The 27,492-nt window shown below is 54.1% G+C and overlaps 1 protein-coding gene and 1 long non-coding RNA gene across 6 annotated transcripts in view; one reads left to right on the forward strand and one right to left on the reverse strand.

Moving 5' to 3' along the window:
- Positions 1 to 215: 215 nt before the first annotated feature.
- DUOX1 (dual oxidase 1) overlaps positions 216 to 27,492 on the reverse strand; it is a 33,801-nt gene continuing 6,524 nt past the window's right edge. Inside the window, exons 7-34 of one of the 4 annotated variants that reach the window (XM_036443209.2) lie at positions 27,317 to 27,483; positions 26,834 to 26,894; positions 26,599 to 26,695; positions 25,311 to 25,401; positions 23,919 to 24,021; positions 23,502 to 23,674; positions 22,252 to 22,427; positions 21,938 to 22,056; positions 21,019 to 21,156; positions 20,298 to 20,411; positions 19,385 to 19,584; positions 18,592 to 18,777; positions 16,050 to 16,275; positions 15,687 to 15,780; positions 15,223 to 15,398; positions 12,446 to 12,515; positions 11,914 to 12,039; positions 11,184 to 11,362; positions 10,648 to 10,878; positions 9,759 to 9,858; positions 9,474 to 9,523; positions 8,026 to 8,153; positions 4,130 to 4,283; positions 3,535 to 3,764; positions 3,136 to 3,294; positions 1,411 to 1,566; positions 1,176 to 1,304; positions 216 to 472 (exon numbers count right to left, since the gene is read on the reverse strand). In XM_036443209.2, coding sequence (XP_036299102.1) covers positions 350 to 472; positions 1,176 to 1,304; positions 1,411 to 1,566; positions 3,136 to 3,294; positions 3,535 to 3,764; positions 4,130 to 4,283; positions 8,026 to 8,153; positions 9,474 to 9,523; positions 9,759 to 9,858; positions 10,648 to 10,878; positions 11,184 to 11,362; positions 11,914 to 12,039; positions 12,446 to 12,515; positions 15,223 to 15,398; positions 15,687 to 15,780; positions 16,050 to 16,275; positions 18,592 to 18,777; positions 19,385 to 19,584; positions 20,298 to 20,411; positions 21,019 to 21,156; positions 21,938 to 22,056; positions 22,252 to 22,427; positions 23,502 to 23,674; positions 23,919 to 24,021; positions 25,311 to 25,401; positions 26,599 to 26,695; positions 26,834 to 26,894; positions 27,317 to 27,483 — 3,956 coding nt within the window. In that variant the 3' untranslated portion in view covers positions 216 to 349. Of the gene's footprint in view, positions 473 to 629; positions 927 to 1,175; positions 1,305 to 1,382; positions 1,567 to 3,135; positions 3,295 to 3,534; positions 3,765 to 4,129; positions 4,284 to 8,025; positions 8,154 to 9,473; positions 9,524 to 9,758; positions 9,859 to 10,647; positions 10,879 to 11,183; positions 11,363 to 11,913; positions 12,040 to 12,445; positions 12,516 to 15,222; positions 15,399 to 15,686; positions 15,781 to 16,049; positions 16,276 to 18,591; positions 18,778 to 19,384; positions 19,585 to 20,297; positions 20,412 to 21,018; positions 21,157 to 21,937; positions 22,057 to 22,251; positions 22,428 to 23,501; positions 23,675 to 23,918; positions 24,022 to 25,310; positions 25,402 to 26,598; positions 26,696 to 26,833; positions 26,895 to 27,316; positions 27,484 to 27,492 lie in introns of those variants that run through there. The other 3 variants (XM_036443214.2, XM_036443218.2, XM_036443221.2) reach the window with 3 other exon arrangements.
- LOC118722071 lies at positions 3,239 to 4,726 on the forward strand. Of its 2 annotated transcripts, none has more exons than XR_004988889.1 (2): positions 3,239 to 3,378; positions 4,210 to 4,726. It is a non-coding gene; the product is annotated as an uncharacterized LOC118722071 (long non-coding RNA). The 2 variants fall into 2 exon arrangements; XR_006741905.1 differs by having other exon boundaries at positions 3,242 to 3,378; positions 4,185 to 4,726.

Below are 27,492 nucleotides of genomic sequence, written 5' to 3' on the forward strand. Positions count from 1 at the left end.
AACACACACACACACACACACACACACACACACAGACACACTACTTACTACTTGTCAGCCCCAGTCTTTTGAAATTTTTCTTAGTTTGGAACGAGAGGTGTTTCTTTGCCCCAAAACAATAATAGCTCCCAACTCGAGTCCCCAGACAGTGCCTTCCACTTCTCCAGGCCGAGACTATGAGTCTGGGGGGGTCCCTGAGCCCACATGGGGTGACTGACCATGGATCTAGGTTGGTAGGTGGGAGTGGGGAGAAGGTGAGGGAACCAGAAACAGGAAGTGCAGAGGTGAGGCGAGGTGTGACCCAAACCTCTGCTCAGCAAGCAGTGGGTGGAGCCCCTGGGCAGGAGGCCTAGAAGTTCTCGTAATGGTGGGAGAAATGAGTCCGGTCCTGCCTGTTGATGAGCTGACAGGCTTTTTCCACATTCTTGGTCATGCCAGGGGGGCCACAGCTAAACACCCCGATCTTCCGGACCTGTTGTTGAAGGAAGAAGTGAAGGCTAGCTCTGTTCTGAGGGAGGGCTAGCTCAGGCCCATGGTAAAGCCATGAAGAGTCCTTGATGAGGGCTCATTCCCCGTTCCCATGAAAGTTTGCATCTACCACGCCTGGTGAGGGCCAGGTTGATGTTTTCAAATCTAACTTGGTTTTAGTAGACCTCCTCTCTGTGGGTCCAGCCTCTACCCCTTCCAAAGCATTTGCTAGCTTCAAGTGCAAGCAAGAGCAGTTTCTGATACGGGGCTGGGTTAACCAATGTTTGAGTTGAGGGATAGCTTAGTGTCTCGTTAAGGGCTCACCCAGGGTTTATGAGAGCAGCGGCGTGCTCGGTGCTGACGGTGAAGATTAGCTCAGTGTCCAGGATGAGGCCCGGGTCAGCATTAGGGTTAAGGGTAGCTCTGTGTTTATGGTGAGGACTAGCTCAATCACTGAGCTCTTCCTTCCGAACAAGGCATCTTGGCTGCAGAAGCGGCTAGTCCCTGTCGCCAGCTCCCCACTTCCCCCTCAGGGTGGCCCCCTCTTCTCCTTTCCCATTTCATTACCCCACCAACTTCCCAGGGGGTGATGGGTTCTCATGGGCAGTCACTAGCTTCCCTGATGGAGCAGGTTTGGGAGCTTTGCTCAGCCCCCCAGAGGATACACTGAAGAGGCCCCGGATGGGGGGGGGGGGGGGTTGACTGACCTGTGGGTGAACCTCCTGCAGGGAGTTGAAGAAGGGCTCAAAGGGGGGGCGACCAAAGTGGGTGACGGAGCGCAGGCCCGTGAACAGACTCCGGTTCAGCACCTTCTGGAAGTGCCGCTCGCAGATGTACTGGCAGCAGAATGAATGGAGGAAGAAGGTCAGAGCCAGGCAGAGCCACGGCAGCTCCTAGCCCAGATGGTGACCCACCCACCCTGCCTGGCAGGCCCCGGCGCACCAGCATGGTGGTCCTGAGGTCGAACTTCTCCGCCAGCTGGGTGATGTAGATGTGCACGGACACCAGGTCCTGGTGGTCGTTCTCCTCCACCTCCCGGATGATGTCAGCCAGCCACTCGAACTGCCGCTGGGTCCGCGTCACCCAAATGAAGTAGATCTGGGGACAGGGCTGGAGCTGAGGGCCCAGCTCAGCTCAGGCTGCCTATGCCCCAGGGATTCACACACCAATAGAATTCTCTGGCCAGCTTGGGCCCCTCTCCAGATGTCCTGGGAAATGGAGTGTATGGGGCCACAAGGCCAGACGAGCAGGACATGGAGTTGCCCCAGGGCATGGAGAGGTGCAGGTAAGTGACAGCCTGGGGCACCTGCTGGTCTGAGCCTCTCCTGCCACTCTCTCCAACGTTTCCGCCTCAGGCTCCAACCAACCAAAGCCCAGACGGAGAGGGGCCACTAACGGGCTTGTCACAGAACATCTTCGGGGAAGACCAGCTGGCTGTCCGGAGGGATGGGAATGGACTCGGAGACCAGGGGGATGGAAACTTCCCTAGGGGAACCCACCTCCAGCTTCTGATAGGGGGAAGTGGGCGGTTTGGGTTAAGAAGCAGAGGCAGCCTGGCCAGTGTGGCTCAGTGGCTGAGCATATACTTATGAACCAGGAGGTGATGGTTCAATTCCCAGTCAGGGCACATGCCTGGGTTGCAGGCTCGATCCCCAGTGGAGGGTGTGCAGAAGCAGCCAATCATGATTCTCTCTTATCATTGATGTTTCTATCTCTCCCTCTCTGAACTCAATAATATATGTGTGTGTATATATATAATATATATATATTATATATATATAATACACACACACACACACACACACAATTAAAAAGGAAGCAGAGCCGAAACCGGTTTGGCTCAATGGATAGAGCATCAGCTTGGGGACTGAAGGGTCTCGGGTTCGATTCTGGTCAAGGGCATGTACCTTGGTTGCGGGCATATCCCCAGTACAGGGATGTGCAAGAGGCAGCTGATCGATGACTCTCTCTCATTGATGTTTCTAACTCTGTATCTCTCTCCCTTCCTCTCTGTACAAAATCAATAAAATATATATTTTTTTAAAAAGGAAGCAGAGGTAGAGCTGGCTTGGACAGAGGAGCAGAGAACTGTCTGTCAACTCTGAATGCTGACAGCATATGGGCTGGGCCTCTGCCTGCTGCATTCCTGCCCTCCTGACTCACCTGCCAGGCCTAGAGAGACAAGCAAGGGCCTGCCACAAGGTGCAGGCTGGGGTGAAGGGGCCTGGCGTGGAGGGGTCCTGAGGGCCTGGAGCCAGCCGTGCCCATCATCCCTGCCTACCCCCTCCTGTTCTCTTATTCTTGAGATCAAAGCCAGTTTCACCTGTGCCCCCCCTCCCCCCAAGCGTGCCCTTCCTTCTCCCAGCCCGACAATGCCTCCAGTGCCAGCTTCCTCCGAGGGAGGAGACGTTCTTCACCTTTCTCCAGCCTGCCCGGAGGGTTCCCAGAAGCAAACCCTAGGTGGGGTGCTTCCTAACGGAGGGAAGGATCGACAAACTAACTCTGTCCTTTAGGATCTGGGTGTATCCTGACCACCGCACCCCAACCCCAGCCAGGGCCAGGCCAGCTTGGCCTTGCCTAGACCACGGAGACCAAGAACAGAGGCAGGAGAGCCAGCACAGATGGACACAGTGACGGGGAGCAAGGGACATGGGCTGGGGCACTTACCTTCTTACAGAACACTTGGTAGCTGACTGATGACTTGAAGACCAGGTCTTTGAGGATGGAGGCAAAGGGGGTGACCCCGATGCCCCCTCCCACCAGCACTGACACCTCAAACTTATGCCACTCCTGGTGGCCCTCTCCAAATGGTCCATCGAGGTACAGCTGCAGGGAGCAGAGTGGGTGTGAGTTAAGCTCTCAGCTACCATCACAGTTCTGAAGTCAGAAGTGAGAGGCAAGAAAAAGCAGGTTTATGGAGTGAGGGGGAAGAGGGACTGTGGCTTTATCTGGGACAGCCAGTCTCTGGATGGGGAGGGAGGAGCACAACGGGCGCCTGGTGCTGCAGAGCCGAGGCCTGCTAAGGGGCTGTGGGAGCATGTGGCACGTGTGGCTGAGTCTGGGCACCTTCGGGTAACTGGCAGGGCCGTTGGTCGGGGGTGAGTAGATCTCCCTGAGGCGAGTGGTCCAGGGCCCTGCCGCCCGGATGTGCAGGCTGAGCGTGTCCTCATGGGGCGCGGAAGTCAGGGTGAAGGGGTGGTACTCGGTGGTCCCCAGAGCCAGGCAGGCGATCCGCACCCACTGTCCCGACTTGTACTCAAAGCCCTGGGGCCGCTGGAACTGCAGGTGGGTCACTCCTGAGGAGGGGAGGCGGGTGGGAGGCTGCTGTGTGGTCTCCAGAGAGTCTCCCCACTGCAGCCTCAGCTCTGCTTCTGGAATATGCCAGGGGGACCTCCCCCCATCAGAAGCCATTACTCCCCTCAGGCCAGGTCTGCCCTGAGGAGGGGCTGGTGGTCAGCAGGGCAAGGAACAGCCTGACCTGGGCTTCTCTCTGTTGTGAAAGAGACTCGGGTAAAGAGCTTCTTTTACCAGCTCCCTCATCCCTTCCACCCCAAGGCCCCTGCCAACTCCACTGGGCCAGGCTAGGACACTGCAAGGTCCAGGCTCTCCTCTGCTTCCTGGTACCACCAAGCTGGGTCCCTGACAGCCTCTCTGCTGGTACCTGAAGGCAGCAGCTCGGCCTTCACCACGCTGATCTCCACCTTCTTCCGGCTCAGGCTCACCAGCTTGTCCCCGCCGTAGATTAGTGCAGGGACCAGGAAGAAGATGTGGAAACGGGGCAGCTGGATCAGAGCGAAGCTGCCATGGATGATGAGCTGAATAGAGCGAAGAACACAACTCAGGCCCGGCCACACCCACAACGGGATCTGAGGCTGGCTCCGGGCTTAGGCCCCTGTATCTTTCCTCCTGGCATGTCCACGCCTCACCTCATTGTGCCCTGCTCCTTCCAGGTTCCAAAACCCAACCATTCCCAACCCCAGGTTCCAAAACACAACCATTCCCAAAGCATCCTTGATGAATAAGACTATTTGCATCTTTCCATGCTAGACCAAGCCATGCCAACTCTCCCCTGCACCCATGCTGTAGCCTCCTAACTGGTTTTCCCCATGTGATCGATTCTCTTCAAGGCAGCGAGTGTGACTTTATGAAGTTAATTTTATCATGTCACCCCCAGCTTTAAAAGCCTTAGCGGCCTTCCCATTGCCTGGTGATGCTCTGACCCCTGCCTGCCAAACATGGCAAGTCCTTTCTGCTCCAAGACCTTTGCACCTGCTGTGCCCTCTGCCAGCAGTGCTCTCCCCTGGCTCTTCCTAGATGATCTCCATCTCATGTGTCACGTCTCAGCAGACACACCAGCTCCCTGAGCACCCCCCTTTCGGGCCCACCTCTGTCCTCTCTATCACAGCCCTTGTCCACAATAATTGTGTTTCTCCATTCGTTGACCTATTCACTGTTGCGTTCCCCAGTGGACTGCTGGATTAGGCACTGCATCCATGTTCTTCGCCAATATACTCTCAGCTCCTAGTGGTTTCTGCCTGGCACATGGTAGGCACTCAATTACTGTTGAGTCAATGAAAGAAGTTCCCCCAGTTTACCTTCTCCCTTTGGAGTCTAAGAACACATAACCAGTCTCCGTTTTCCATGAGATAATGGACAGGCATTGTCCAGCTCTAGTCCTTTCCCCAATGGTCAGACGCTCCTTGCCCCATTCCTCCCACTAGCTTGCTCCTAAGTCTGCTCAGTCTGGCTTCCCCCTCAGGCTCTTCTCAGGATCTTCTCACTGAGGGCTCACGAATGGCCGAACCCCAAGGTGTCCTTCCAGACCACCTTTGCTCCCCGCCTTGGCACCTGTGGCACAGTGCCCCCCTCCCCTGCCACCTTGACACTCCTGCTACAATACAGTGCTCCCCTGAGTCTCCCTCCTCTCAGGCCACTCACTTTCCACCTCCTGCACTGATTGTTCCTTCTCCATCCCAACCCTTGTGTTGCCCAAGCCTGATTTCCTCACCCTCCACTTGTCTCTATGCTCTCCCACGGAACATGGCTCTCAGCTGAACCTCAGTCCCTCAGCTTCAGCGCAATCCACACAGGTCCACCATGTCCTGCCACCACCTAACAACGCCCGTGGCCAGGCAGCACTGTCTCCTCTGTGCCCTGAATATTCTGTCATCATTCACGCCTCCACACCTGTGCGCATGCCCTCCCTTCCACCTGGAGTGCTCCTCAGCTTCCCCTCTGCCCTGTCAAACCCTGGCTTATCTCTCCGTAAGGCCTGGCCCACGTCCCATCTTCTCTCCGAAGTCTTCCCTAACCAGTTTGGCCCAAATGAAACTGCCTTCAATGAGCTCCCATAACTTACTCTTCGGAACACTCAGCTCAGCAATTAATCCTGTATTGTCTGGTCATGTCCGTCATTTCTCACGCATGGCATTTACCTCTGCCACAGATCCTGAGGGCAGAACATCGAATCTCCCCTTCCCTGCAGGGCTTAGTACAAAGCTAGGACATAACAGACTCTCAGCACAACAGTTAAACCGAACTCTGGTTCCTCACTCAGCTCTCCCTGCCCCCGCCTGAGGGTCCCTGACCTCATGGGCCTTTCCCGGCAGGATTTACTTGAGCCTCTCAGAGGTCTGCTCTGCACGGGCTCCAGTTCCCCCAGTTCCTCTTTCATTGTGGGGCCCACGCCCACCCCCAAGGCTGTCTGAGCATCCAGCCAGGCTGAGAACAATGCCAGGGTGACCTCATGCTCTACACCCAGTTTGGTGTTGGCTCTGCTTTTTATCCACAATCTGCTGTTTGGCTGGGGACCTGGGGGAGCAGCCGCCAGCTCAGCTTTGGCTGTGCTAGCCCGGCCTCTCCAGCCTTCTCAGGGTCTCCCCCACCCTGGCTCCTTCTCTTTCTGCCAAAGGTCAAGGGGCCACGCCTGTGACAAATGGGAAGGAAGCGGGTGTTTTGGCCCTGACCTGCCCCCAGCTGCCAGGGTAGGGCTGCCCAGCGGAGGGGCCTTTCTGAGCTGCTGACTTCCCTGCTGGCAGGAAGGGTGGTTCTGAGCTCCAGTGAGTCTCCCAAACCAGACATTAATCAGAAAGGGGTCTTGGTCCCAGGGACCCCGCCTCCCATTAGTTCAAAGAAGCACCTCTTTCACCAGGAATAAGAACATCACCTCCACCCCTACCAGAAATGGCTCCACCCATTACGGAGGAGGTGGTGAGGAAGGGATAAATTAGCTTGAGAGAGATTTCTTCGGAAATAAACATCATCAATTCTAGGAAACAGCCTAAGCTGAGGTTGGGTAGTCATCTTCAGAACTGTGAAGTACCAAGCCTTGGACAAGAGAGAAGTAGACCCTCCTACCTATCAGTGAGGACAGAACAGCACCTGGGAGGAGAGCCCGTGTGCAGTTCTGCCTGGAGCCAATGACAGAGAGGGAAGCCATATAGACTCTGCATTTCTTTCTTTCTTTCTTTCTTTCCTTCTTTCTTTCTTTCTTTCTTTCTTTCTTTCTTTCTTTCTTTCTTTCTTTCTTTCTTTCTTTCTTTTTAAAATATATCTTATTGATTTTTTACAGAGAGAAAGGGAGAGGGATAGAAAGCTAGAAACATCGATGAGAGAGAAACACCAACCAGCTGCCTCTTGCACACCTCCCACTGGGGATGTGCCCGCAACCAATGTATTGTACATGCCCTTGACCGGAATCGAACCTGGGACCCCTCAGGCCGCAGACCAAAGCTCCATCCACTGAGCCAAACTGGTTTCGGCAAGACTCTGCATTTCTTAAACCTCCCAGCCAGGCTGTCATTGGTGGGGACACAGGAGCCGTGGGACTTAGTTTAGCTCCTCAGCAAGCAGGCCCTCAGGGTGCCCTTTTGGGAACTGCCCGTGTCCACGAGGAAGGCAGGCCAAACAGGACCATGACACAGGGGCACAGATCAAGGTCAGCTCCGAAGCAGCTGACAAACCCAGGGAAGGGGGAAGGGAGCAGGGCAGGAGGAAGGAGGGGATGTGAAGGCAGGCAGGCAGGAGCCCAGATTAAGGAGAAGGAAAGGGGAAGGTGGCCTTATAAATTCCGCTTGTCAACAGTCCAAGTGAAGGCTTCTGGAGCAAAGTCATGAACGTTATAGGTTGCACTTCGTTGGGTGGGGTGGCTAACATCTTAAAAAATGGGATCAGAACAAAAGCGGCAAAGCCCAGTTAAGAGAAGTTTCTCTAAAAAGGGGCAATAGGCCCTTGAGTGTAGGCAGCCCACCCTGGAGCCCTAACCGGCCACTCAAAGTGGAGAAAGGCTGGCTGGGCAAAATGATGTGGGGTCTCGGCTGGGAATGCAGATCCGTCTGCTAGAGCTGCTACTGCCAAACCCAGGCCGGCAAGTCCATCTCCGAGGGCTGCCCATCAGGGTGAGTCTGCTCGAAAGTCCCCTCCTATCATCTCCATCCTTTAAGTGACAAATGAAGAGGACACTTGAAATAACGAAGGGGACGGAGAGCCGCTGCCTCAGCCCTTGCTGCCTCCCTGGGAACTTCTTGCCCAGCCCCCATCAGAGCCAAAGGCCCTCACCAGGACGTAGAGCAGGATGTAGAGGTGGTGGGTCAGCCAGAAGCCCCGGAAACTGCGACGCCGGAAGTGGCGGGAGGCGAAGACGTACATGATGGCCAGGACCAGGAGCATAATGACCCCCGTGAGGCCTGCAAAATGAACAATGGCTCTGAAGGGCAAAGGAGCGAGGCTGCTCCGGGCCTGCCGGGGGCTTGGATCCCTCTTCCACCCCACTGTCCTAGAGAGAGTGGGGAAAGCCCAGCATCTTCTCCCGTTCCTCTCCCTTCACACCACTGGCACAGGTACCTCTCGCTTCTTACAGATCCTACTCATCCTTCATAGACTTTGCCATGATGTTTTTCAAGTACCTGTGTTTTATGTCCATCACTTTCCTGACTCTCAGGTTCACAAGAACAGGATCAGGCTAGGCTAGTTCACCGCTGAACCTAGTGTAGGGCCTGCACACCGGGGGCCTTATACAAATGGATGTTGAATAAATGAATGCATGGGGCTGGGACTCTGGACATGGCAGGCCCTGCCTTATGCAGTCCAGGCTTGTTCCCCGCCCCTGCAGCACTCCCCCCAGCTGCCACCGCACACAGCGTGAGCACTGTGAGTAAGTGCTACCCCGGAGGCCCGCCTGGGCTCAGCCCTGAGTTGGTGAGAGGTCCCTCTTCACAGGGAACCCCAGGCCTGGGCTACCCAGGAGCCAGAATGCGAATGCAGGGGTCAGAGGATGGCCCCTCGAGTGATGGAGGAGGAGAGAGTCAGAAATTAGGAAGATGAGAGCCCTGAAGAATGGCAAAGCAGAGGTTAAGGAGGGATCTAACCAAAGCCTGTCAAGTACAGAAGGGAGAGGAGAGCATAAATACGGCCTTATCCTGGAAATCCCTGTGTGCAGGAATTAGCAGGCACTCTCTGAAGTTTAGAGCAGATCATTTTAGGATTAAAAAAATAACAAAGTACAAAACTGTGCTTTGCTTCATAGAAGAGTGAGTGTAGAAGACGTGTTACCCCAAGGAAGGAACAGATTGAAGATGTAAGTAAGTTCAAGAAGCGTTTGATTCACAGCTAATAGCCCTAAAATGGGTGATTATGGGGAGTTAGAAATATGCCTTAAACAGTCCTTATCAAGACAGACTAAAACGGGTGTATGTGTGTGGGGGGGGTTCTGCCTGACTTGACAAAGATACTGGTCCCTCCCCCATGCAACTGGGGCACGACATTTCTCGGAAGCACTGCCAGGGCAGGTGTGTGCAGTAGGGGTGAGGCGGGGCACCCCTCCCATCACACAGAGGGAGGAACTAGTTCAGAGCTGGGATGGGAGCCCAGTCAAGCTCCTGCCCAGGAGCGTCCTGGGGGCCGGAGGGCAGAGCGTGACTGACCGTGAGAGCCAGTGAGTGCGCCTGGGCTGCTCTGTTGGCAGAGAGAACCTGGCAGGAGGGACGGGGCCCAGGAAGGGCTCTCACCTGGCACGGTCTGGAAGAACCACCAGTAATACTTCCGGGGGAACTCGGACCTGTGGGGAAGGGGACGCAAGGGAGGACCCTGAGAGGAGATGTCTGGGACTTCCCGATGAGGCACCCCAACCCAGCCACAGTCCCCCTTTCTGCTGACTCAGGGCGGGGGCGGGGGCGGGGGCTCAGGCTGGTCATTGTCTGTCCTATGACCTGGAAGGTGACACTCTCCTCTGAGCAGAGATCATTTGGTTCTTTCCACTCACAAAGAACACACCCTTTCCCCTCCCTACTCACCCATCATCGTGAAAGAGGCCAGGGAAGAGGCAGGCAAGGATGCTGAGAGGGCTGATGGAGAACAGGTACACGTTCACCACATGGCCTGCGCTGTGTAACACTGAGGGAGACCAGGTGGATGGGGTGAGCCTGGGGCGGCCGGGTGGGGGTGCTCAACCCACTCAGCCCAAGGCCAACTCCCGCCAGCCAGAGGTGGGGTTAGGGTTAGGGTTGACCCTAGCGCAGTGGTCGGCAAACTCATTAGTCAACACAGCCAAATATTGACAGTACAACGATTGAAGTTTCTTTTGAGAGCCAAAACCGACTTCTGCACATGGGCCACAAAGTTTCAATCGCACTGTACATGCGCACCCACATGTGGTATTAATATTTTGTGGAAGAGCCACACTCAAGGGGCCAAAGAGCCACATGTGGCTCACAAGCTGCAGTTTGCTGACCACTGCCCTAGGGGGCTGGATTTCTGATTTCTATGAAACTTCCTGTTGCTCCCCATGTCCCACATACACTCCACCCATGAAGACAGCCACGAGTCTAAATTATATATTAGAAATCCACGCCTTTGGTTCCTCTCACAGAACCATCTTTTAAAACATAAACGTTGCAAGATGGCACATTTTGTACGCTCATTCTGGGGTGACAGTAACCTGTCAGGTGGAGGTGGTGAGGTGGCCCTGAAGGTGTGGGAAGAGGCAGTGGGGTGGGGGCGGGGGGTGCAGTGAGGGGCCCCTGGGCTTAGTGCAACCACGTATGAGAAGGACATCCCAGACTCTCACAAGCGCAGGGAGCACTCTCTCTGGGAGGGGGGGGGGGGCACTCAGAGGAGGGAAAGCCAGTGAGGGGAGAGGGGAGCGGAAGGACAAGGAGAGGATGCCCGGGACCCCAGCCCTGCCTGTGAGCACGATGGCCGTGGAGGCGATGAGGCGGTGGAAGTCCACGGCGGCGTCGAAGGGCACGTAGCGGTTGAGGAAGGTCTCCCGCAGGAAGGTGATGAGGTTGCGGCACATGGTGAGCAGGATGTAGGAGAACATGAAGGAGATGCTGGCGGCCGTGCCCCGCGACAGGATGATGCCCACAAAGGTGGTCTGGGCGATGCCCGAGGGCGGCGAGGTGAAGGCGTAGTCTGCGGAGGGGCGGGGGGCGGGGGTAGGTAAGGGGGGCAATGCAGAGGAGGGAGGTCACCCGCAGGCCCTGGCCAGCCCGGCCCACAGTCACCTCCCCTCGTCCCCATTCAAGCTGCGCAAACACCCACCGGAGGCCCGGCCCCAGGGCTGGCGCTTGCTGTAGGCCTCCCCCAAGGGTCTGTCATTCACACAGTAGGCCCGCTCTGTCCCTCCCGCAGCCGCCAATCAATCAGGCCCCGCCCTGGGTCCTGGCCCTGCCCCTGGCCCCGCCCCCGCCCCTGGCCCCGCCCCCGGCCGCACGCACAGTAGGCCCGCTCCAGGAAGAGGCCCGCGGCCACGGCGTAGAAGACGGCCACGCAGCCGATGTGGCGCCGGTAGTTCTCGATGAAGCGCTTGAACTGCTGCACGGTCTGGTGGCGCCGGCTGCGCTGGAACTTCTGCCGGTGGGCCTCGGTGAACAGCAGGGGCTGAAACAGCGTCACCCTGGGGGGACAGCAAGCCTCGGCGCTCAGCTGGGGACCCAGCGCTAGCGCAGCCCCGCTCCCCTCCCCCTCCCAGGCTGAGCTCGGGAGAAAAGGGCCGCGGGTGACTCAGGCCAAGCATGGCTCAGCGTCCAAAGGCTAACATCACACTCTTCAAGCGGGCTGTCCATGTGGGGGCCCCTGGGAAGTAGTCACTGGGTCCGTTCATCCCAGGGGGACGCACTGCATCAACCCCAGTTCTCACTCACAGGTAGCTCTCTCCCCTTCCAATCTGAGCTCCCAACGCCCTCCTCTCTATTCTCACTCTACTCTGGAGCTCAAAGGGCACCTCCTCCAGGGAGCCTGCCCTGACCTCCCAGACGGAGACGAGCATTTCCTTGAGCTCTGAAGCCCCTTGCTCTTACCACCGTTATCGTATTCATCAGTGGGACATGGCAATTCTCAGTGTGCCAGGCTACCTCATATGAGGCTGTGCCTGGCCCCGAGTCATCAATGTATGCATGCTGGAAGGATGGATGAGCTGCCTGGGCTTAGGGGAAGAAGCAGGCGTACTTCTTGCCAAACCTCCGTCGAAGCTCCTGGGGAGGATCGGTGTCCATGGGGCATGGCAGTCTCTGTGGTGTCCGCTCCATCTCGCCATCACTGCGGGAACTGCGAGCGCTCACTCTGGGAGAGGGGCTAGGACAGGGATGCAGGAGGCAGGATCTGGGTTACCTAAGCCACGAGGTGCTCCGTGGCCCCTGGGCTGCCTCCATACCCACTCTCTTGAGGAAGGGGCAGAGTGCTCAGCCAGAGGACAGCAGGATTCCCCAGAGACCTAGCTAGAGAATGAGTCGCCTCCTGGGGGCTCTAGACAAGGCTGTCACATAGCTGTGCCCTTTACAAGGGCCTCCGACCCAGGCCAAAGGTGAATGCAGGGCTGTGTCTGCGGAATAAGAAGCGTCTCTTTCTGATTTACATGAAGGCTTGATGTAGGTTGGGGGAGCTGGGAAGAGAGGCTGCTGTGATACCAGTCATTTGGGGGGAGAAAAAAGGCAGCTCCCTGGCCCAGCCCTCCCTCCGACATTCCTAGAGGAGGGCTCACCAGAGCTGATCCTGGCTGATGTAGGAGGCTCTCCGGCAGAGATCCTTGATGACTTCAGGCACCTCCACTCCTGCAAAATGCAGAGCTGGGCTAGGGAGCAGCTCAGGGCCCAGAGCCTCAGGAGGACCTGGCTCAGATGTCCAGACACTATAGAGCACATGTGTCAAACACAAGGCCCGCGGGCCAAATCCGTCCCGCCAGGCCTTGCAATGTGGCCCGCACCGCGCTGTCATCACTGCACTCCGCTGCGTTTCCATCACAATGACAGTTTATGACTGTTCAGAAAACCATTCGGCCCGCGATTTAGGCTGGATTTTAGATTTTGGCCCCTTCTCTGATTGAGTTCGACACCCCTACTATAGAGGGTCCCTGGCCATTACCCTGCCTCTGGGTGCCCCAGCCTCAGCCTGTGTCCCCAGTGGGAGCTAGCCCTAGCCACCCTTGGTCAGGGAGAAGGCCTGAGACAAAGTTAGGCAGGCAGGCTCCCCTGAGTGTGTGCTCACCTTCAGTCTCACTCCTGGGATGGAATCAGGCTTATGGGGTGGAGTTAGGAACTGTATGCAACCCGTCTGCTAAAACCATTCTGTCACAAACCCCGCTAATGACCCTCCAGCTTAAAATCTCCTTGAAGTTAAGGGTGGAATCTAGGTGGTGCATATATGGGAGATTCCACTTTCCTGTGTTGGAAAATGTTCATGAGAAAATGTTGGAGGTGGGGGATAGGCAATAGGGAATGGGTGGATGGAGACCCTTCCAGGAGCTGCCCACTGTTCCCTGTCTGGGCTCAACATTTAGGGACAGGGCGGGACTGAGCAGCCAATCCAGGTTCTCACAGGAGAATCTGCAGGTCACTTCCAAGTGCTAAACCAATCCCGAAGATTACCCTGATCTACAGGCCAGAGGCCAAACGTGACTAAGCGGAATTTAATGAAACCAGTGTTGAAAACAAAGTAATCTATCCCCCCTCAAATGCTTTAGCAAATAAGCAGATGTGGCAAAAACGGTAACAAATGACAAATCTAGGTGAGGGAGAAAGAGATGCTCCTTTAAACTCTAGGTTTAAAATGTTTCAAAGTAAAATTTGGAGGAAGCAATAAAGTACAACAATTAAAAGTCAAATGGGCCCTGGTCTGGGTAGCTCTGTTGATTCGAGTGTCGTCCCAGTACACCAAGACTGCAGATTTGATCCCAGGGCACATGCAAGAAGCAACCAATGAATGTAGAAATAAGTTGAGCAACAAATATCTCTCTCCAATAAAACTTTCCTCCATTAAAATGCCAAACAAAATAATACTCATTGCTAACCTTCTACTTAATCCTCCTTTCCCGAGTCTGGTCCTTCCTCCACCCCAAGGGTTATACATCGGGGACTCTGGCCTGGGCCCCCTCAGGCACCCACCCTGCTCTGCCCTCAGGCCTGGGTGCCTGGGAAAGGTGAAAAGCTGCAGAATTAGACTTGCTCGGTCTGCACTCTACCACCTCTCCTCCCGCCCTGGGCAGGGGAAGCCCTAACCAGAAGCCCAGTTGTGCCTTGTCTAACGCGCCCCTCTCACTTGGACTGCTCAGCTCCCCCAGGCTCTCCTAATCCTGGGAGGGGCTGGGTTTGGTTTCAACATGCCCCAGTGAGAAAAGAATCCCAGGCTGTGAAGACACAGTAACAGCTCAGAGCAGGCCACAGGCCGTTCCTCTGCCTGCTCTCTGCCCACTCCTCACCCTGATTCTAGCCCCACCCACTGAGTCAGACAGAGGAGGGGCAGGAAGTAGGGGGAGGGAGGCAGACAACAGAAGTGGGTGTCCATGCACTTAGCAAACATTTACCAACCACTCCTCCAGGGAATAAAGTGGCAAACAAAACTAGAACACCCACCACTACCAGCCACCCCAGCTGAGGTGGGTATGGCCAGGGTAGGGCTGTAGAGAGGAGACACTATTTCCCCTCTGCACTGGGCACCAGGCTTAGGGTTCTCTGACAAGAAAGAGCAATTCCAGCTGCCATGCCCCACGCCATCCTGACCCTGCACACTCCACCAGCAGGGCTGCATTGTGACTTTTGTGGGTCTTGGCACTGTTGTCTTCTGGGCCTCTTCCTCCATTAAAAAATAAATTTAGCCAACACCGGTTTGGCTCAGTGGATAGAATGTCGACCTACAGACTGAAAGGTCCCAGGTTCGATTCCAGTCAAGGGCATGTACCTTGGTGACGGGCACATCCCCAGTAGGGGGTGTGCAGGAGGCAGCTCATCTATGTTTCTAACTCTAAAATATATTTAAATACATACATATATATATATATATATATATATATATATATATATAAAATAAATTTAAACTTATATTTAAAATAATTATATTGGTGTAAAGCAGCGGTGAGGAACATTTTTTTTTTTCTACTAAGGGCCATTTGGATATTTATAACATCATTTGAGGGCCATACAAAATTATCAACTTAAAAATTAGCCTGCTATATTTGGTCAAACATTTAATTAACTCACCCCTAATGCCTTGGCAGGGCCAGATCAAATAATTCTGCGGGCCTTACACAGTCCGTGTGCCGGACATTCCCTACCCCTGGTGTAGAGAATATAATCCAGGCTGGATGTGTCATTACATATTTATTATTATTATTATTATACTCATTCTCTTTTCTGATTTTTTTTTCTTGTCTTCTGCTTTTCAAAGAAATAAAAAATTTCCATGGATTCCCAAAACACGCGGGCCTTGTGTGCCGTGCCTGCTGGGCCGAACGGACGAGTCCGCCCTGCCTCCGGGCCCCCTCACCTTTGACGCAGAGCTGTGTGAAGCGGAGCTCACTGTCGTGGTCCCGCAGCATGAAGTGGAAGTCCTCCCACGTCAGCTCCTCCTTGTCCTGGAAGCCCGACTCCCGGAACATGGACTCCACCACCTCCGCCAGCTGGGCCTTGGACAGGCAGTTGTTGGAGATCTCGATGAAGGACCTGGGGGTTGGGGGAGGGGCGCTGTCAGGCCCTGACAAGGGGCCTGGGGCCTAGACACAACGGCCCACTAGCCATCCCACCAGGCAGGCCTTCAGAGCCCACACGGGAAGACCCCAGTGGGCCAATCCCAAGCCCCCTCTTAGCTCTAACGGTCTCTGGCTCTGTGGGTGAAGAGGTGGGAGCCCCTGCTCTTTACCCTCCTGCTTCTCTGCTTCTTCCTTCACGCTCCGCCCTTTCCCCTGCAGTCCCTGCTCTAACCCACTCTCCTCGCTGTCCCCTTGGACCAACCTCAGCATCCTGATGAACTCGTCCTTGGAAATGAGACCATTCTCATCAAAGTCGTACATGCGGAACATAAGGCGGGACTTCTCCTCAGGGGATCCTGCGAGAAGGAGGAACCTATGAGAGGCCCAGACCTCCTGCCTAAACTCAGGCTGGCCAGGAAGGGCCTTACACGAGTGTGACCACTGCTGGCCACAGCGAGGGGTTGCTCTGCTTCCTGACTCTATTGGGGCGCTCCCAGATGTCTGCCATGGCTAGAGGCCTGGCACCAGTGCTTCCCCATCTCCAGCAGGTCAGCTACCCCCCCAGCCTCAGTCTCCAGCCCCTTCCATCTTCTCCTACCTGGACAGTCACTCCCTTCTCCACTACCTTTCATGAAGACCACCAGGATGTCCAGGAACTCCCGGAAGGACAGGTAGCCATTGCCATCTTTGTCGGCCAGAGAGAACATGGACTCCACAAACATGTCCTGGGGCTTGAGGCCCAGGGACTCGGCAAACTCGACCCTGCTGAGCTCACATGTCAGGGCCTCCTGCACCTTCTGAGATGAGTCCAGGGGCAGGGTCCCCGCGTCTGCCTGGTCGATGTCCAGCACCTGCACTTGGGCAGTGGCAGAGGGAGGGAGAGAAGGAGACAGGAATTCCCTGACTTGAAGGCCAGTTGAGCCATCTCTTAAGGAATCTGCCCAGCACCCCCTCCCCTAAGCACTACCCCAAGAGCCCTGTGGGTGGTCCCTGTGGCCATTTAGTCTACAGAACCTTGGCCCTGTGCATTAGCTGATTGGGTCAGGGATGCCCACTTGAGCCACTGGAATTGAGACTGAGAGGTCCTAGGTCTGTCTTGCCGGAGCACAAGAAAACTCAAAACTCACAAGAAAACTCAGAAGTTGTGGACTGCCCTGTTCCTCCCAGTGCTCAGAGACACAGAGACACAGCCAAGCAGCAGCATTGAGGAGGAGGAGGAGGAGGAGGAGGAGGAGGAGGAGGAGGAGGAGGAAGCCTCGAGAGGCATGGCCTTGCTTGCTGATAGCTTTCCCTTCCCTGGTCCTTTCCAGGCCAGGACACAGTCCTCTCTTTGGAATTCCTGAGACACTGCTATCTCCCAAGTCATCTGACCCTTCATCGATGCTGGCTTGAGCAGGTGGCTCTCATGTCCAGAGTTTTGACTGAGAGAAAAGCTCAGCTGCGTTGAGAAAAAGCTGGGCTTGGGAAGGGGAACTTTTCATCATGAGCCACCTTTATCCCAGCCAAGGGGCTGCCCCAGCATAGGGAGAATGGACGGTGAAGGAAGCACACAGGCTGCAAACCACAACACCTGCTGTTCCTGCCTGTCAACTAGAAGCCCCTACTTCAAGCCTGGCTATGATGTCATGAGGTAAACCTTGTTGCTTGAAACAAGGTGCTTTAGCGGAAAGAGCCTGGGGCTAGAGGCAAGAGACCCAGGTTCATGTCCCAACTGTGCCACTGTCTCACTGCGTGGCCTCGGGCAAGTCTGTTCAGTTGTCTGGCATTCATTTCCTCACCTTCCCTACCTATCTCACAGGGTTATTATGGGAACCAACAAGAGAGGCTGTATGAAAAAGATCTCATTTCAAAACTGAAAGCACTGAAAGAGTTGGCAGCTACCCTAGGAAACAGTAGCACACCCTCACCTCCCAACACAGGGAGTTCTCTTTCACAGCCCTGCCGGGTCCTGAACGGAGCGGAGATGCCTGCCTGGGCCCTGGCAATGAGTCAGCCCAGTAGGAGGACCCTCCATTCTAGTACACACTCAAGCTCAACTTGTGTGAAGAGTAAGTGGTGTAGCCAGGTGCACACAACAAATGACCATTAAATGGTTCTCTCGTGATCCTTTCTGCAGGTAGCCAACCCTGCTCCTTCTCCTCAAACACGGATTTTTTGCCCTTTTACTGGGTCTCTTCCTCCTCCTCTCCTTCCTCCCCTTCCTCCTCCTTCTCCTCCTTCTCCTCCTCCTCCTCCTCCTCCTCCTCCTCCTCCTCCTCCTCCTCCTCTTTCTCCTCCTCTTCTATTTCTTTTTTTTTTTTTTTTTTTTTTTTTTTTGTGTGTGTGTGTGTGTGTGTGTGTGTGTTAATCCTCACCTGAGGATATTTTTTCATTGATTTTTAGAGAGAATGGAAAGGAGAGGGTGAAACATTGATATGAGCCCCTTTCTTCTGAGCCCAAACTCTTTCAACGTTGACTCCTTGCCAAATCTCTCCTCCACCATGACTTTACACCTGCCTGAAGCTTCATCTACCTTTTCTGAACTCCTAGACCACTTTTTTCCTGCGTCACTTTTATAGCTGTCATTCTTTGCCAATTATCTTCCAATCTGAGCTCACCCCATCTTCCCATGGGATGCTAAACTCCTCCAGCGCGTGCCCATGCTGTACTACCTTGTGTCTCCCAAGCTTCTCCTCTCCGCTGTTCCGCTCAGGCTGCCTTTATTTTCGTTCCAGACAGGGGTTCACGTCCTTGCATTTCTCTTCCTATCTTATTTCCCCACCACCTCTCAATGGCTCTCAGAGGTCTACCAGGTAGGCACTAATACCCTCCGGAGGCCTCTGGCAGCTACATGCCTCCGAGGAGGAGTGGCTAAAGGCTCTCGCCCTAGATTTCCGCAGCCTTTAAGTGGGGGCAGAGAACCTGGGCAGCCCGGAGGAGAGAGATCGCCACATGCAGACAAGCCCCTTCCTAGGAAGCCGCCTCGCTGAAGTCTCTCAGGTGGGTGGGATTGGAATGGGGGCTGGAGCATCTCCTTACAGTAAGGACAGGTGACCTGGCCAAAATCACAGTAGAGTTGATTCTTGGCTGTGATCTCTGACTTGCCCTGGAGTCACCCTAGGCCTTACACAGGTAAGGGCACCACCACAGACAGACGTGCAAGAACAGATCTGATCTCCCATACACACCTGGGAGAAGAGGTGCCTGAAAAAGGTCTCCAGGAGGTGGCTCCGCTGCTCCCGCGTCACGGCCGCCCTCATCAGCTCCTGCTCCCGCATCTCCCACTCCTGGAAGCTCAGCCCACTCTCCTTCAGGGCCGCCCGGAGGTTCTCCACCAGCGCCTGCCGCTCTCCCTCCAGGTTAAACTGCAGCACCTACGGAGGCAGCAGGAGGGAGAACCACCGTTTGTCAAGGCCTCTTGGGTCTAGGAGCTTTCTGTGACTCTTGTAGGGGCCCCTGGAAAGAGAGCCCTTACAAAAGACATACTGTCATTTCCTGGGCTCAGGGGTTACGTGGTTTTCTGATATGTGCGGAGTCACGTACACGGATAAAGCATTCTTCCCTCCCTGCTCCATACTGGAGAAGGGGAAGGCAGGGAGGCCAGAGGATTGAGGGGACCATGAGCCAGACACCCAGAGCTGAAGATCAGCCTCTGATTGACTTCCCTCCAATATCTTTTAACAAATCATTCCAGCCTGAAATCAGGGGACAGGGAAGAGCACCCAGATTCTTCCAAGGAATCTCAGCTAGGATCTGCCCCAGTGTCCTTAGAAAGGAGGGGAAGACTGTGAAAGAGGAATAGGGGACTGTGGAGGTCATATCCAGGAGGTCCAGAGCAGAACAGATGTGCTCAAGTTCATCTCTCTATCAGATACCACAGCCAGTAGCCAGAAGCCAGAAACCCTGTCTGGCCCAGTGCTCTTCTCCTCCTCCTGGCTGGCATGTCTGTGGACAAGGAGCGAGGGGCCAGCTGGGCCGCACCAGGTCATACTCCTTGGGGATCTTGAGCAGCAGGGTGCGGTGTCCGCGGTTGTTGGAAAGGATGAGGTTGACCTTCTGCGGGGGCCGCAGCTGGATGGTGCGCAGCACAGAGAGCCTGCAGTCCAGGACGCGGACCTGCCCGGGTTGCAGGTGCACAAGCACAGGCCGGCAGGGCTCCTTGCGGCCCTGCCATTCCAACGCTGGGGAGAGACGGGGCTGGGTCAGCAGTGGCTCTAGGCCCGCCCTGCACCAGGCACACCAAAGGAAGAAGGCCCAGCTCAGAGCTGGAGTTAGATCAAGGCCTTCACAGCCGCTTGCCTCTTTTTGGGTTCTGAGGGACACCCCCTCCCCAATAGTCCTGCTGTGCATCTAGCCCATGAGCAGAATAACTACCATTTCCTGAGTTATTTATTACCATGTGCCCAACACGGTATCAAGTACTTTACATGAACGAATTCATTTAGTCCTCATAAATCAATAAGGTAAGTGCTATTCTTCTTCTTCATATTTTATAGATAATGAAAAGTAAGTTTAGAAAACTGGTAGGATTAAGATTCCAATCCTCAGTCAGTCTGACTCTAGACCTTCATTAATTAACTTCTCTGTTGCCTGAAATTCCAGTGTGAGATGCACCAAGCAGCAGTTCTTGGGAATCTAGAGTCACAGAAACCCTGTGAAATGTAGTCCAGGTTCTGTGACTCTTCCCCATGGGTCTATCTCATTCCCTATGGGACCTTTAGGAGGAGCTACAGAAGTGGGAGGACTCCAGGACCAACTTCCACCCAGTGCCCCTTTGGCCCTTCCCCCCTGCCAGGCAGCCAAGAGGCCTTTCCTTAGGCTGCAGAGGGGCAGGTAGGGGCTGTCGCCCTGAGCCATGTCCTCTCTTCACCACCATGGCCAGCCCCAGGCTCACCTTCCACGCCCTCCACGAACTTCTCAGACTTGATGCTTTTGCAGTCCTGGCCCTGGAGCTTCTTGAAATTTCTCCTCCGGAGCCGGGCAACAATCCAGGCAACAAGCAGGCTCACTGGCAGGGCAGAGGCAGTAGGCTGCTCAGAGGAAGGTCTGGGGAGATCAGCGGCTCCTTTGCCAGACTCCTTTCCTTGCCAAGACCCCTGCTTTCCCCAAGACCTAGATCTGTCCATTCTCAAATGGTAAAGCTGCCTTCAGAGAGGTGGGGCACTGCTTTGCATCCTATGGGGAGTTTGGGTAGCATCTAAGATGCCTGTGCATGCTCCTCCCCTGCTCCCAGCACTCAGGTCCTCTCCTAGCTGGAGCTGCACCCACTCTGCCAGGCTGCTGGTCCACCTGCACACAAGTCCAAAGCCTCTGCCCCAGCAACTACGTCCCAGCTCTGGTTCTCCAGCAGGGCTTTGCCTCTGACAGGCCCAGGCTCCTGCAAATAGCTGTGGATTGTGGAATCCTGGGATGCCTGACCAATCTGGGCCCTGAGAACAGGGGGGCAATTCTCCCTGGTGCCAACTCTTATGCAGGTCTGACACTTCTTGTGTCTCCTCCTGCCTCTGATGTTCTTGTCATCTGCACAGGGAAACATGGCTTGTTGCCACAGATGGAACCAACCCTCCTCCCAGCTTGCATCTCTTACCCAGCCCCACCCTGCCCATCACGTTTACCCAGCGGGAAGCAGCAGAGGGTCCCAATGGTGATCCCGAAGCCAACTCCACTGCCCTTGAAGTAGTCCCGCATGACGGGGGGAACACAGGCCGGCAGGCCCTCCGTGCTGAGTTGTCCTGGCTGAGGGCAGGGGTCTCCTGGGGAGGCAGAGAAAGCTAGAGTCTTGGGGGGCTGTTGGATCACAGGCTTAGGCCCAGCATCACTGAGGACATTAGGGTGGCTCTGGGTACCAGAGGGGAGGAGGCTGCTTACCCCTGTCATTGTCCCAAGAATGTGGTGTTTTCCTACTTGGGTAACAAGTGGGGTCCAAAATGAACCTCAAGCCGAAACCGGTTTGGCTCAATGGACAGAGCATTGGCTTGGGGACTGAAGGGTCCCGGGTTCGATTCCGGTCAAGGGCATGTACCTTGGTTGCGGGCATATCCCCAGTAGGGGGTGTGCAAGAGGCAGCTGATCGATGACTCTCTCTCATCGATGTTTCTAACTATCTCTCTCCCTTCCTCTCTGTACAAAATCAATAAAATATATTAAAAAAAAAAAAGAAATAAAAAAAAAATGAACCTCAACCTCTATCTTTCCTTCCTATGCATGTGTATGTGTACACACACACACAAACACCCCTTCCCTTGTCACTGCTGTGGGATTGGGATATCCTCACTACACTTAGCCCTCCTAATGTTCCACCCACCCCCAGCACATCCCAGCTGAATGCATCTCCTCACCAGGACTCTTTGAGTCTCAGCCCTGCGTAGCTGTAAGTGGCAGCCTTGGTGCCCAGATCCAAAGTTCCCAAGGGCACAACCATAGTTCACTCCCCCCCTTGGAGTCTACTGTCCAGCCACACTGACCCCAACCCATGGCTGAGGAGGAAAGAAACTCCAGACCCCAGACCCCTACAAGCCCGCCTGGGCCACTCACCCGCATGCCAGAAAAAGACATTGGGCTGCAGGGCACCGGGGTCTACGTTGGTGACAGCCACTAGAACATCCCTGAGGGACGTGTTTCTGATCTCTGCGATCTCTTCCTCAGAGAAGAGTCTGGGGGTGAGAGAGGGGGGGTGTTCTCGGAGTGGGAGAGAGATGTAGGCCCCAGGCCCATGGATCCGGATGAGGAAAAATCCTCAGAGGGACTGGGGATGGGCAGTGCCCGCTGGGAACCAAGGGCCCATGGGCGCTGCTTATAGCTTATAGGCAGAGGTCTGGAGTCTGAGGTGGGAGCCAGGCAGGCCTTACCCATTCCTGGTGTTCTCAAACCAGTAACGGTCACCATCCCGCAGAAGCACAAACTGGTCGAGGACTATGGCGCTGAAAAGGGGTCCAGGGTCCCCCTGGCTCTCCAGGAGCCCTCCGGGGAGCAGCTCCAGCAGGGACAGGTCCTGGTTGTACAGGGCAGCGGTGGCTTCCAGCACCTGGGGCCGAGAAGGGACAGGAGTGAGTGCAAGGACCTTGCATCACCCTCAGGCAAAGAGATGGTTCCCAGGGATCAGCCTGAGGGATGGTAATAAATGACAGGAACACTAACTCACTTATTATGCCCCAGGCACTGCTCTGAGTGCTTTACATAAGTTCACTCATTATGGGAATTCTCTCACAGACTCAGCTGCCTATTGTTAGAATAAATTAGGCAGCCAATCCCCTACGTAACTTATTCTTAGAGAGGTATACAAGTTCAAGAATCAAATAAGTGCAAAATGTTAAATGGTAGAATGATGTGTTAGGAAAGTTTCCATTTTTTTTAGATCTAAAAAAGTGTTTAAAAAAAATCAAATCCCTACGTATACATTGTATTTTAAAGACAGTCTTCAACAATATGTGGGCAGCATAGTCTGCCTCTTCTTTACTTTAGTTCTTTTCTTCACAGTGTATAAGCCCTTGACCAGTCTAATCCCAATGAGGTGCAACTGAAGCTAAAGATATCTTTATATTGATTTTATAAAGTTTACAAGCCCCACACACATATCACGTCTTTGTTTGCCTTTCAATTCTCTATTTTCCAACAATTTTATAAAATAGTAAGGGCAAGGACAATAACATTGTCATCAATTATAGAAATCCCTGCTGTACCAAGATGCTAAGGCAGCTAAAACTAGTTTGTTGGCTGGGTGATAGCTAGGGTGTGAGAACTGACTCCCCTAAGGCAGCTTGAATATGAGTGTGCAAAGGCACGGCTTGTTCCTGAGTCAAGGACCTTCTCTACCCACCCAGGGCATCTGGGAAGAGTAAATGAGGTAATGTCTACTAAGTGCTTGGCATGTGATAGATGCCCAACAAACATGTGCTGGATCCGCACAGTGGCCAACACCTGCTGGTCTGGTAGCCTACAGCCCAGTGTGTGATGCTGGGAAAAGCAAGGTGGCTGAGCCCTGCCCCTCTCAGCAGGTGCTTGTCTCTGGTGCCCGGGTCTCACTGCCCATCTTCTGCGTCTCAGGCCAGTGTTCCCATGGGTCTCCCACCCCACCCTCTGGGTCCCGACCACTCCTCACAGTGCCATGACTCAGGGAGAGTGCAGGGTTGATGTCCTGCCATCTGGTAATGGGAGGCAGGCCCAGTGCTTCCCTGGCCTTGGTGTAAGAGGGCAGGCCCAGGTCCCGGCCCCGCTGCAGGCTGCTGGCCAAGTAGTCTGTGCGGGAGTACTTCAGTGGCCCGGGCCAGAAATCTGTGAATTTGACAGCAGGGAGTCTCAGCAGCACCAAAGCTCCTCCGGCCCATGCCCCAGGCTCCCACAGCCCCATGGGGATGTAAGCGTTGGGAGCTGTGGCATCGGGTCAGAAGCTCTCTCAGCAGTGAGACAGTGCAGGTTCCCAGCCCTGGATACCCTGCCCTGTCTGGCTCTGGAGCTCCGGCTGAACCTCCTCCCAGGGGCCAGGGGTGCACATCCTCCAGGCCAGTCCTGGCCTCACCTCGCACATCCTCCACCACCACATGGTCTTCTTGTTCGGCAATCTGGGAGGCCATGCCCAGCAGCAGCGCATCTACATCTTCAGCTCTTTGTAGATTTGGGTTCTATGGGCGTGAGGAGAGAAGAGTGTGGCTAATGGGGCCAGAATTTGGGCAGCCAGGCTGCCTCCGCCTATAAGTCTATGTTCTCTACTCAGTCCTGCTGTTCACTCCCAAATTGGTGGGTCATTCCTCATCCAGAGCCCATGCTGCTGGGAGAAAGGTCTCCATGAGCACAAGGGACCAAAAACTTGACTTCTTCTAATTTTTTAATTTATTTATTCAGTATTTCTTCTATTTTTAGAAACAGACTTGAGAGCATGGTTGACAAAGACACTAGAAGATATAGGTCTTGGTTCTTGTTCTGTGTAGTAACCAGCTGTGTGATGGTGGGCAAGTAATAGTATTTCTCTGAGTTCAGTGTCCTCCCCTTACCAAAAAGGGCATTAGAGATGAAAAAATAATGAAATAAAATTAATAAAGTCATAAAAAAAAATCAGGAGGACACTGAGGTCTCTTTAAACTCAGCTCCATGACTCTGACCCTATGCTTTCCTCTTCTCTCTTTTCCTCTCTCCTCCCTTCCCTCTTGTTTTTTTAAAAATATATTTTATTGATTTTTCACAGAGAGGAAGGGAGAGAGATAGAGAGCCAGAAACATCGATGAGAGAGAAACATTGACCAGCTGCCTCTTGCACACCCCCTACTGGGGATGTGCCCGCAACCAAGGTACATGCCCTTGACAGGAATCGAACCTGGGACCTTTCAGTCCGCAGACCGATGCTCTATCCACTGAGCCAAACCGGCTTCGGCTCCTCCCTTCCCTCTTATTAACATTCTGAGTTTGCTTTAAATTAATGATGAATGCTGTTGACCCACACGGACCTGGTTTGGATGGACAGACTATCCCTGGTAATCTCTCAGAATCCCTCCCTTCTCCTTGCCTCCAACCCACAAAAACACATTCATTTGCTGTCTTAGGGAAGTCTAATTGGAGAGTTTCTTTGGGGCTGGGATGGCTGGGGTACTCCAAGGCTTACAGGGGACTCAGAGCTGTCAAGGGAGAAGGAAATCCTGGAGGAAGCAATAAGTGTAGAGCCACATTTGCACAGTCCTGAGGTGAGAGTAGAGGGTTGACTAATGACCATGTACAGCTACCCGTCATCTCAGACACTGGGAGGAGAGATGGCTTTGGTCCCCGGGCTGCCTCCTCCACCCCAGCCCATTCCATCCCAGCTATTGGCTGTCTCAGCCCTACTGCCCACTTTCACCACAGACCCTAACACCCGTAGGAGTGTGCGCACACACAAACACACAGTACACATGCCCACCCACGTATCTGTCCCCAGCTCTGACCTCTCGGCTCCAATAGCTGTTGCAGACACGGAGAGCTCTGGAGGTGCTGGAATTCCGATTGATGACCCTCTGGAAGTGGCAGCTGGAATTTCTGAAATGCAAGGAGCAGGGGGAGTGGTGACTGAGATGCCAGGGTCCTACTGTCAGGCATCTGCTCTGGTCTCCAAGGCTGTAATGAGGGGCCAGGCCATGGCTTCCCTGAGGTGGTATGTGTTCAGGGTAGGACCCAAACAATCTTATTTTGGGGAGGTCCCTCTCCCACCTCAGACCGAATATCTAAAAATGCACCCAGAGAGTTTGCTCATGCTCTCTTGTGCATTCTCTCTTTCCACATGTGCATATACATTTTGAAAGAATTTTTAATTGTTCTTTTGAAATTACTTGTCTATGAATAACTCAATTGCTATGATTTCTTGGCCATCATCAGGCATATCCAGAAATGGTTCCAGCCCTGGCCCAGTAGCTGCGTTGCTTAGAGCATTATCCTGATATGCCAAGATTGTGAGTTTGATCCCTGGTCAGGGCACATACAAGGAACAATCAGCGAATGCATAAATAAGTGGAACAACAGAAATTGTTCCAGAAAGAGAAGTTTTAAATTATAATACAATTGTAAAAATAAATAAATAAATAAACTGACATGCTTTGCTTTATATACATTTAATTAATTAATTTTTAGTTAAAATCCCCTTTCTGTTATTTTGGAGCCTATATTTTCTTCAGCTCTGACACATTTTTAAAACATATTTTTATTGATTTCAGGGAGGAAGGGAAAGAAATAGAAACATCAACAAGGAGAGAGAATCATTGATTGGCTGCCTTCTGCACACCCCGCACTGGGGATTTAGCCCACAACCCAGGCATCGAACCGTGACCTCCTGGTTCATAGGTGAACACTCAACCACTGAGCCACACTGGTCAGGTTCACATTTTTATTATAATTTCTCCAAAAGATTTATAAGCTCCAAGTTCTGTATTTACAGCTACAAATGCCCCCAGGATACTATCAAGTTCAGCACAACAGGCTTTGTGACTCAGCCGCTGAGCTCAATTAGCCAGTCTTAAACTGGAGGATGAATATCTACACCAGCTGCAGGAATATGGACCTAAAGTGCTTAAAAAACCACAATAATGTATCGTTTTAAACAATTATTTTTATTCTTCCCCTCCTTGTTCCCTGTTCCCTATTAATCCTGTCCTGAAGACTCAAGAGGACAATTTTCTCAATTAACAATCCCATCCCCACCCGCCCCCTCACCTCCCAACACACACCTGAGCCCTCCCTCACCTCATGTAGACGCCAGGGGGCACCATGGTGGAGAGGAACTGTTCAGAGGCCACCAGGAACTCTGGAGAGATGCTGGGGTCCAGGAAAGGGCGGTACCCTGCCCCACGGGAGGAAGAACGGGAGAAATAAACTCCTTAGCCCTCCATCCTCCCATATCAGGCATCCCCCTGTCTTCTTTCCGCCCATGGACCCACACCACAGCTTCCCCTCCACACAGGTGCCCCCATGCCCTCACCTGTGTATTCTGGGGGTGTTTTCTGCAGGAAGCTGGGCAGCCACTCATACAGAGCAATGTTCTGAGGGTCAGGAAAGAGGAAAGGTGGGGCGAAGGCTCCAGCTGCCAGGCCAGGAGGGGTCTGAGCCCAGGGAAGGCTGAAGTGGGAGAGGACGGCCAGGCAGGGGCAGCCATGGGAAAGGCAGCTCCAATGGGAGAGGAGCTGAGGCCTCCCCACAGGGAATAAGGGATTTGGGGGTGAGAGAGGGGGTACAGCTACATCTCTTGTGTAAGTGGCACGTTGCCTCTCTATCACTCCCAGACTTTGGCTCTCCACATGAGCAGGAAGTCCTGCGAGCCAGGGAAGGCAGGTCACCCGGTTCTGGTCACCAGCTGTCCCAGTAAAGGTGTTTCTGGGTGGCCGATGTCCAAGGATGGAGGGCTCTGAAGGGAGCAATCTCCGTGGAGCAGGACAGGAGGGTGCCAGGAGGGCCGTGCACTGACCTGGTAGGTGGCGATGACCCTCTTGCGCGCGTGCTGGAACAGCTCCTCGTCGCCCCAGTGCGGGTGGCGGCGGGCCAGCTTCTGGGCGCACAGGTTGTGGAAGCGGAACCAGAGCAGGCCCAGCGCCTGCAGGAAGGGCTCGCGGTTCCCTCGCTCTGCCCCGAAGGCTGCCTCCG

Source organism: Pipistrellus kuhlii, unplaced genomic scaffold, assembly GCF_014108245.1.
Source record: "Pipistrellus kuhlii isolate mPipKuh1 unplaced genomic scaffold, mPipKuh1.p scaffold_m20_p_1, whole genome shotgun sequence".
NCBI lineage: Eukaryota > Metazoa > Chordata > Mammalia > Chiroptera > Vespertilionidae > Pipistrellus > Pipistrellus kuhlii.